This window comes from Microtus ochrogaster, chromosome 4 (assembly GCF_000317375.1).
Source record: "Microtus ochrogaster isolate Prairie Vole_2 chromosome 4, MicOch1.0, whole genome shotgun sequence".
In the NCBI taxonomy this organism is placed as follows: Eukaryota; Metazoa; Chordata; class Mammalia; order Rodentia; family Cricetidae; genus Microtus; species Microtus ochrogaster.
The window spans coordinates 44592091-44601887 of record NC_022011.1 but is presented as its reverse complement, the minus strand read 5'-3'; the positions used below and the strand labels follow the sequence as shown (position 1 = coordinate 44601887).

Below are 9797 nucleotides of genomic sequence, written 5' to 3'. Positions count from 1 at the left end.
AGGGCTCATGATCACCGGACGTACAGTAGTGACTTCAGAAGGCAGGCTGCGAATTGACCCTCCTAGAAGTCCTCCGCCATGCTCCTGCCAGATAAACAGACGAGCCTAGGAGCTCACAATCGTCCCTTCCCGATTCCGGGGCCTGGGAACCCAGAGTCTGCGCTGCCCTGCGCCTCCTGGCATCTGGGAGCCACCGTGGCTCCAGCGACTGAGGAGCGGCCGCAGCCCCCGCGGCTTGACCCGCGCGAAGCTGGTTCCCACGGCTGCGGCTGCCGCGGCGAGCCCTCCGGACCTCTAGAGGGCGCTCCGCGCAGGACTGCCCAGCCGCCGGGCCTTCCGAGTGGACAAGCTACTGCCGGGTCCCGAGAAGCCCGCGAACCGGCGAGTCCGCGCCGTCAATTCCGCGGATGGCTTTTGCGTCTTCCGCCTTCGTGGATTGCTGAGAGGTGAGGGGAGCCTGCGTGGTGCTCGCCCTGGAAGCCTCTGTGGAGGGCTGGGCACCTGGGTAGAGTGGATTGCAGGGGTAGTGGCTACCTGTATGGAGGCTGCAGGCTTTGTGTACAGGCGAGGCCACGGGATCAGATGCCCGGTGTTGGATATATCTGAGGGGAAAGGAGGTGGAGGAATGAGGGGCAGTGGAGGGACGTAGGGGTGTATTGTAGTGGAGGGAAGCTTTTCCCTCCTGTCCAGGGTTCACTAATTTAAGTGAAGGCCGGGCTTGAGTGCTGGTGTAATTGACACCACATAGGGCTAGGGCAGCTGAATCCCAAACCGAGGGGTGTGTCTGGAGAGGTGCTGGCTCCAGGAAGTGATGAGTACGGGGGGGGGAGAGACAGACAGACAGACAGACAGAAGGTGGGGGCTGGGGGGCGGTGGGAAGGTGTTCTTGGGTTGGAAGGGTGAAACCGTCAGAGTTGAAGAGATGGGAGTGAAGAGCGAGGTCTACAGGCAAGAGCGTTGTTCTTGGCAGCTGACCAGAACTGAAAGCGCTGGGGTCCAAAAGTGTCATTGTCTTGACAGGATTGGGAGTGTGTAGCCGTGCAGCCTAGCCTAGGCGTCTGTGGGCTAGGGTGGGTGCTTTGGGAGGGGAGGGGGGCTCAATTGACCCAGAGTGGTGCCTTGACCTTACCCACCTTCCCTCAGCAACCATGTTCAACCAACAATTCCAGCAGCAACAGCAACAGTTGCAGCAGCTGCAGCAGCAGCAGCTCCAGCAGCAGCAGTTGCAACAGCAGCAGCAGTTACTGCAGCTCCAGCAGCTGCTGCAGCAGTCCCCACCGCAGGCCCCCTTGCCCATGCCTGTCAGCCGGTGAGTTGCCCACTGGAAGAACGGAGGCTATGGTCGCACTCAGACCCCTGTTTTGCTGTCCCAGGGGCATCCTTTTCCACCTCGGAGGGGTCTCCAGGTGGACGGCTTTTCCACCAACCCTCTGATGCTCCCGTTCCACCACACAGGGGCCTCCCCCAGCAGTCATCCCCGCAACAGCTTCTGAATCTCCAGGGCACCCACTCGGCCTCCCTGCTCAATGGCTCCATGCTGCAGAGAGCTTTGCTGCTTCAGCAGCTGCAAGGTATGACAGTTCTCAGTGTCCCGTTTCCTCGTTTCCCCGCTCAATCTTCCCAGCTCACACAGTGACCCTGAGAGCATCCTTACAGAGAAGACACAAAGTCCACAGGCTACTCTGCTAAGTGCAGTTACCAAACACAGTGCTGGCTTTTTTGGCAGTGCTCAGTCAGCATAACCCACTGTCATGAAGATTACATGGTATTTGTCCTGAGTCACTCAGCATCCTGCCAGACCTGAGTCCTGCCTCCATGAATCCCTGTCTCAGGCCTTGAGTGTGAAGCCCATGCCCTTGCCTCAGTTTCCCTGTGTGGGGAGGAATCTTAGCCCTTCCTTCTGACTCTATTGATAACCGTTAGGGGAGGTACACCCATAACCCCTTTACAAATGAAAACAACGGCAACCCGAGTCCTTTGCCCATAGTACAACACAGGTTAGCTGGTTAGGTGGCTGTCACTTGGCAGCCCTACCAAGACCTCAGTGTGGACAGCCCACTGAGCTGACTTTCAGATGGCACATGGATAGCTGGGGAAAGAAAAATCCAGTAGCGGCACAGTGTGTACATATAGATTCCACCTTTTTTGTTTTTTTTGATGCCACCTTTTCTTTTCCCGTCTTAAAAGTCATGCTTCTCATAGTGAAAATAATGTGTTAAAACAGGAAAACATCAACAACAAAAAACCAAAGGGGATGGAGAGGTGGCTCAGTGGTTGGGAGACCTTGTTGCTCTTCCAGAGGACCCAAGTTAGAGTCCAATACTCTATACATGTGGCAACTCAAATTGCCTATAACTCCAGCTCCAGGGGATCTGTCATCTTTATCTGGCCTCAGGGGCCATCCTCCCATATACGACATAATGGTACCTAAACACACACACATACACATAAATTAAAATTTGAAATAAATACTGAAAAATAAAGTCATTGAAAACAACAATACCCCAGCGGTAGGAAAGCAGTCACTCATCTCCAGGAGAGTCACCAGCCAATATTTTGGTATAGTTCTTTCTGTTGTTTTCTCTGGGAAAGAGCTTGGGTATGATTACTATGATTAATACAAGATCTATGTCCACTTGGGAGGCAGAGGCAGGCGGATCTCTGTGAGTTCAAGACCAGCCTGGTTTACAAGAGCTAGTTCCAGGACAGGCTCCAAAACCACAGAGAAACCCTGTCTCGAAAAACCAAAAAAATAAATAAAAAAAAAGACCTATGTCATATTTCTTTTTTATTTTTCTGACTGAGAATTGGTTTTTTGTTTATTGTTTGAGACAGGGTCTTACTCTGTAGCCCTAGCTGGCCTGTAACTCACTATGTAGACCAGGCTGGCCTCAAACTCACAGAGATCGCCTGCCTCTGTCTCTCCAAGTGCTGGGATTATAGGTGCATGTTGCTTTATTTATTTGGCCTTGCTATCCTGGAACTTACTATGTAAGCCAGAGTGGTATTGAACTCACAAGAGTCTTCCTACCTCATCCTCCAATGACTGGGATTATAGGTATGAGCCAGAATTCTGGCTCAATCAGGATATTTGTGGTAAGTTTAATTTTTTACTAGAGGGATGTGCCCTTATGGAAACCTCAATTATCTGTTTCTCCCCCCTCACTCCCCTTCCTCATTGTCTCTTTTCTATCCTAAATACCATTGGGATGAACATGACATTTGAGACTCTTTTCTCATATTAGATTCCCAACATAAAGTGACTGAGTCGGGGGATGGATGTTTGATGACTTTTGATAAGTATTGCCAAATTACTTTCCTAAGGATTGGACCAGTTTGCAATGCCACCAGCCGCGTATGACAGTGCCGGCCTCACCATGCCCACGGCAGCATTGGGTATTCTATGCTTTTTTATATATAACCTGTATAACTATATAATATGTACATATAACTTACTAAGTTGGTTTGCAAAGACCAAGGCTGTGTCTTGAATGTCTTAATTTACACTTCATTGTGCGAGTGCAGCCAAAATATTTTTACACTTATCCATTAGACATTTGCATTTCATTTTGTGACTTGTCCATGTCCTTTGTGAGAGCACTCTGTCTTTCATCTTGTTGTGTATGGGAGCTGGTGGCTCTCTGCGACTGTGTATATGTCTTTGTTATACCTGTCTATCAGATATACTAGCTCATAACTTTGAGTTATGTGAGTCCACAGATGAGAGGAGGGAGAAATGGTTTGCTCCGGGTCCCAGAGGTAATGCCGTAGAGTCTGGACCTGATCTCAGCTTTCAGCACAGCTGACCTGTGCCTTTAACCTGCGCTGCCCTCCCCAGCACAGCCCCTGAACCTCAGCGTGGATGGCAACTCTCTTCCACACTCAGGGCCATCCCTGGGTAAAAAGCTGAGTCAGAGGAGATGTCACAGGAAATAAGATGGTTGGACCTAGGATAGATCTCTAGGGAAACAGGTGTCACAGAAGGCCTCCTGAAGGGGAGACAGGAAAGAACATAAAGGAAAGGGAGGTCTGAAGGATGCTAGGAATCGGTGGAGCACAGCAGCTTCCACAGAGGGGACAGCATGCCCAGGGGCCCTGTGCAGGGTGGTTGAGGGGCAGCACAGGCCATGTACCTAGAGCTCAGTGAGAAGCATGCGAGGGGCGGCAGGGCCAGACCCTGCTGTGAGCAGACTTGTTACTGAGCAGGGAGCTATAGAAGGCTTTGGGCAGGGGATGAGCTCAGAGTGTAGCCCTAGAGAGATCTTGTTTGCTGCAGTTCCGCGGAGGGATGAAGTGTCTTCAGGAGTTGGGAAGCCTGGTCATAGGGCACATGTGTGATCTCGGGTGTGGAGGATAGGGTAAGGAGGAGTGACAGCTAGCGGGCATCCCTCGGAGATCTCGAGCAAGCTGCTTCTCCATTTTGTGTCTACGTTTGTCATCTATAGAAAGAGCCACATCTGCCCTGCTACCTGGCTGGCTAGAGAGCTGTAGTGACAAGAATACCTTGCATGGTGCCAGGGGCTTCCCTCTCATTGCTAAAGAGAAGCTGGTGGGGGACCAAGTGTGGAACAACAGCTTGCTGGTTCTTCTCTGGGCCTGTGCTGGGTCCCTCACGGGGCCTTACAGCATTTCTGAGGGCTAGCTGGGGCCAGTCTCACACACACAGCTGGAAGTCCTTTCTCACTAGTGCCCACAGCGGGCCTCAGCTTGGCTTCACTTTCCCTCTGCTGCCCTCAGACACTGTCTCTGATATTCCGATGATACTCTGAGGGGCCATGGCGTGACCTGTCTTCTCACCTTTTCTTCCCCACAGGCAACCTCCGTGCTTACAACATGACGGCCCCCAGCCTACCAGCACCCAGCCTTACACCTCCCCAGATGGTCACCCCAAATCTGCAACAGTTCTTTCCCCAGGCCACACGCCAGTCCCTGCTGGGCCCTCCTCCTGTTGGGGTCCCAATGAACCCTTCTCAGCTCAGCCACTCAGGGAGGAACTCCCAGAAACAGGCAAGAACTCCTTCCACCACCCCCAATCACAAGGTGAGTCGTGCTTTGGGTGGAGCCAGGGAGGAGTCAGTGAAGGGGTGCCCCAGTGTCAGCCGGACTCCGTGTGTTAGGGCTCACCTGGCCTTTGGGCAGGTCGTGCTCCCTCATTGTGCCTCAGTGTCCTTGTCTGTAAGATGAAGGTGGCGGTGTCTAGTCTCCCAAACTTCAAATACCTCTGTGCCCCTAATGGGACTTTAGCCATACCCAAATACCACTTTGTTGTTATTTATGTACTATTTCTCTCTTTAAAACTTTTTTGTTGGTGCTTATTTGTTCATTTGTTTGGCTTTTTGAAAGAGGGTTTCTTTGCCTTGGTTGTCCTGGACCTCGCTCTGTAAGCCAGGCTGGCCTGGAATTCAGAGACCTGCCTGCCTCTGCCTTCCAAGGGCTGGCATTAAAAGAGTATGCCACCACCACCCAGCTAATCTTTTTTACTTCATCATTATCATTCATTTTTCATGTGCCAAGGTGGGCATGCGGAGGTCAGAGAACAACTTGTGTGGGTCTGTTTTCTTCTTCTACTGTTTGGTCCTAGGAACAGAACTCCGGCTGTCAGACGCCTCTGCCTGCTGAACCATCTCACTGGCTCTCACTGATACTGCTCTTTACATCAGCAATGTCTAGCAGAAATAAAACATGAGTCGTGTATATGATTTTAAAGATTTAATAACCATATTAATAAGATTAAAGGCCAAGGTATGATGAGTGATACCCTAACTCCAACACTTGGGGGGCTGGGGTAGAAGATGGCCGCACATTCCAGCCATCCTGAGCAATGGAGAAAGACCTTAAAATTTTAAAAATAAATTCAAAGGAACAGATAAAGTTAATTATACTGCCAAGTGTAGTAGTGTACACTGAAAATCCCGGCACTCTGGAGATGGCACCAAAGGTTCCGGAGTCACCCTCAGCTACATACTGAGTTCTAGGCCAGCTGTTCCCAAACAATCAAATAAAAATGAATAAAGTACAGTAAAATTTACTAACATTTTAGTTAATCTAATATTTTAAAAAGATACCATTTTGACATATATTAAAAATAAATAAATTAGTTGGGTGGTAGTGGCACATGCCTTTAATCTCAGCACTTGGGAGGCAGGGGCAGGTGAATCTCCAATTTTAAGGCCGGCCTGGTCTACAGAGCAAGTTCTAGGACACCCAGGTCTACACAGAGAACCCAGTCTCAAAAAAAAAAAAACAAAAAAAAAACCCATAAATAAATAAATAAATATAAGAATTCTTTAAAAAAAAAAAAAAGAAAAGAAAACACCAGAAAGAAAATAAACTGGTCATACTGAGTGGGAGATATAAGGAGAGCAGAAAATTTATTTTCACAATGAGTTCAGTTTAGTGTTCATTTTAAATAAGGAGTTCACCTAGTAATTTGTTTGTAAATTTCTACATATTTGACAGCACAAGTGTCAGTGGGGGACTGAATTGTTAGTGCTAAATTCCCCATTAGAGCTGAATCATAAGTGAAAAAGAGTATCTCTGAAATAAAAGTTTTACAAAAATTAAAAAAAATAAGAATTCTTGCTGATTGATTATTGTTTGTTTGAAGAAACGAGGTCTTACCTCCTAAACTTCAAATGCTTCTGTGCCCCCTATGTTGCCGAGCCTGAACTCAAACATCTTGGCTTAAGTGATTGATCCTCCTGCCTCAGCCTCCCAAGTTCCTAAAACTACCAGTATATTTCACCATGTCCCATTTTGTCCAAAAATAAAAAAGCCCCAAACCACTAAATGCTCAATATCTATTGTGTCATTAAGCTTCCCCCCTTAGTTGAGAGTCCACATCTCAGGTGTTTCCCTGAGGCTGATGTCACTTTTAAGGTGTGAGGGTGTGGCTCGGTGGTAGAGCACAGGCTTGAGGTGTTGGACAGGAAGAATTTTATCACTGCCTAAAAACTCTGTAATCCTCATACATAGAGTGAGATAGAGTCCTGGGAAGGCAGGGTATTCACACAGCCGTCAAACGTCTCCAGCAGCTGTCTGCTGGGTCCAGCGGCTTCAGTGGTTCATCTTACCACATGCGGAAGACTCGGAGTCACAGAGGAAAACACAGACAGACACACACTCACACACACACACACACACACACACACACACACACACACACTCACACGCTGTCCCTGCATGTCCTTCAGCTCTTTGTACAAAGTCCACTCCCAGGTGTATGCTGGGCATGAACAATGCTTTCGTCCTCCCCCATCTGTAGGGGAGGGGCTCAGCCTGTATCCTTGGGGTTAGGCCTGGCACACCGGACCTGCGCACCCGTTTCACATGTAGGAAAACTACAACTGACTCATTGTGTCTCCCAGGGCAAGAGCTGAGTAGTTTGTAAAGAGCCAAGAGTTCTGGTGTGTTCACTAGGGCAGGAGGCCTCGGGAGCAGGGAGGAAAGCCATGTGGTTGGTCAGCAGTGCAGAGGTGGTATCTGGCCTAGCCTTTTGGATCTTGAGTGTGTGAAGACAAAGCAGTCTTAAACTGTAACTAGGGAGACCCTGTTTCACATAGAGGACAGTAACAAAAACCCGGAAACCTACTAAAAGGGTCTGGACCTAGCCTATGGTTAGGAGCTCCCCACAAGAAGCTCTGAAGGCTGGGGGCTTGGTCAGAGAAAGGCCAGTGAGGATGCACAGAGTCAGGCTCCTGGTAGGAGGAAGGCTGGTGGGGGGTGCAGAAGTGGGGAGGAGTGGACAGTTCCTGGCCTGAGATTAGGAGACTCCCGGGACTAGAAAGCCTTCAGAGGGTTTAGGTCAAAGGTTCTTGCTGGCTCCTTAGGGAACAGGGAGTGGGAAGTCTAGATGACCAAGGGAACAAAGAGATTTTGTGGGTACCCAACCCAGATTCAAATGGTAGGCTGCTAGATGGGCACCTGAGACAATGGCTCCTGAGCTGTTTCAGGTCGTCTACCCTTCAGTCCCTCGATCAGGGGGTGTTGGCAAGTGAGGTGGGGGTTAGAAAATGGATTCTAAAAAGAAGCAGGATTCTTCTTCCCAGACAGTGCCTCTGGGAGACAGGGAGGACCCCACAGAGGGGTCTGAAGAGGCCGCGGAGCTCCAGATGGACACACCTGAAGGTGAGAAACACAGGGGCATCAGGGCAGGGGGGAATCCTGTGGCAAGTGAGCCAGGGCCATCTCCTGGAGCTGTGTTCCCTCACCTGCCTCGATTGCAGACCAAGATTCCCTAGTCTGCCCAGACGACATGGAGACCCCAGTGCTTGACCCTGAGCCCTTTGAGGCATCAGAACCACCAGCTAAGAGGCCCAAGAGGTAAGTGCTGCTGCCAATGTTGGGGCTCAGAGGCCTGAAGTTAGGCCTTGGCCTCTGGCTTGGGGGAGGGTCAGATTCATCCCTGTGTTTACCTGGGTGTGAGCCACCTGGAGGCCAGGCCGGGCAGCTAGAAGCAAGGGGGTCCTTGCAGAGTACACGGGTGCTGCTAGGTTTGGAGGGTTAATTCAAGACATGTTGCGTGGTGGAAGTCAGTGCCCTGAGTTTAGGTGAAACAGGCCTGGGCAGCTTTAGAGCCTCCCCCATCCCCCACTGTAAGAACGAGTTAGGAGCTGGGTCATAGGCCTCTTGAAAGATACAGTTTTGATCTTCTTTGATTTTCTTGTTTGCCTTTTTGTCTTTTGAGACATCCTTGGCTGCCCCGAACTCACTATGTAGACTAGGCTGCCCTCTGACTCTAAAGGCATCCTCTTGTCTTTGCCTCCCTAGGGCTAGGAGCAAAGGTGTGGACGCCACCACCTGGCTTTCTGATTATCTTTGGATCTTTCCTAGCTCAGAGGAGGCCACAGAGAAAGGGCCTAAAGGGCAGCCACAAGCAAAGGTCCAGCCTCAGACCCAGATGACAGCACCAAAGCAGACACAGACCCCAGATCAGCTGCCCGAGCCACCAGGAACCCAAGTCCTGACACAGTTGCAGCCCCAGGTTCTGCAGCATCAGGGTCAGCTGCAGCCAAGGCTGCAGAAGCAGGCACAGACCCAGACCTCTCCAGAGCACTTAGCACCACAGCAGAACCAGGTACAGTCGTGGGTACATTCCCAGCCCCCATGGCAGGGGCAGCTGCAGGAAACGGACCCAGCCGCAGTCCCTGTGGCAGGTACAGTTGCAGATGCAGGCCCAGACACAGACATATCCACAGGTATCCGCCCAAGCACAGCCACAGGAGCAGCCTTCAGGACAGATGCAGGAACAGACATCAGAGAAGACTCAGGACGGGCCTCAGACCTGGCCACAGGGGTCAGCACCCCCACCAGCACAAGTGCCAGTTGTGGCCTGTGCCACAGAACCGCAGCCATCTGGTGCTACAGAAGCTAGGGGAGGTGAGTGAGTGTGTGGAACCCTGGCCAGACTCAGCCCTGCCCAACCCTCCTTTCTCCCACCTGGCACTGTCTAGCCTTGACTGGGGACTGAGGGTTGGGCCCGGAGTCCAGATCTGGGACCATCCTCATTTTGGACTTCAGGGTCTTGACTGTGGACAGAGAAGCAAGCTCTCTTAAATCTAGATCTTGGACCCCAAATGGTAGACACGCTGTGGGAAGGGAACATATCTGTCGTTTCAGGCCCAGAGGAGGCCTTGCCAGAACCAGTAGGTACCCAGGACAGTGAAGACACGAGCCAGGAGGCATCACCTGGTGACCTGGATGTGGGAGAGTGTGAAAAAAGAGCAAGAGAGATGCTTGGGGTGCGTAGAAGCCTGCATACAGCCACTAGATGCTGGTGTGTGTGTGTGTGTGTGTGT

General features: G+C 50.8%; 1 protein-coding gene across 5 annotated transcripts in view; it reads left to right on the top strand.

Moving 5' to 3' along the window:
• Nucleotides 1–351: 351 nt before the first annotated feature.
• The window catches only part of Ciz1 (CDKN1A interacting zinc finger protein 1), a 17087-nt gene continuing 7641 nt past the window's right edge, over nucleotides 352–9797 (top strand). For 2 of the 5 annotated variants that reach the window (XM_026778644.1, XM_013355146.2), the window contains exons 1-10: nucleotides 352–446; nucleotides 1144–1309; nucleotides 1456–1571; nucleotides 3325–3396; nucleotides 4814–5040; nucleotides 8049–8127; nucleotides 8226–8322; nucleotides 8833–9076; nucleotides 9198–9378; nucleotides 9619–9740. In XM_026778644.1, coding sequence (XP_026634445.1) covers nucleotides 1149–1309; nucleotides 1456–1571; nucleotides 3325–3396; nucleotides 4814–5040; nucleotides 8049–8127; nucleotides 8226–8322; nucleotides 8833–9076; nucleotides 9198–9378; nucleotides 9619–9740 — 1299 coding nt within the window. In that variant the 5' untranslated portion in view covers nucleotides 352–446; nucleotides 1144–1148. Of the gene's footprint in view, nucleotides 447–1143; nucleotides 1310–1455; nucleotides 1572–3324; nucleotides 3397–4813; nucleotides 5041–8033; nucleotides 8128–8225; nucleotides 8323–8832; nucleotides 9077–9197; nucleotides 9379–9618; nucleotides 9741–9797 lie in introns of all 5 variants that reach the window. The other 3 variants (XM_013355145.2, XM_026778645.1, XM_013355150.2) reach the window with 3 other exon arrangements.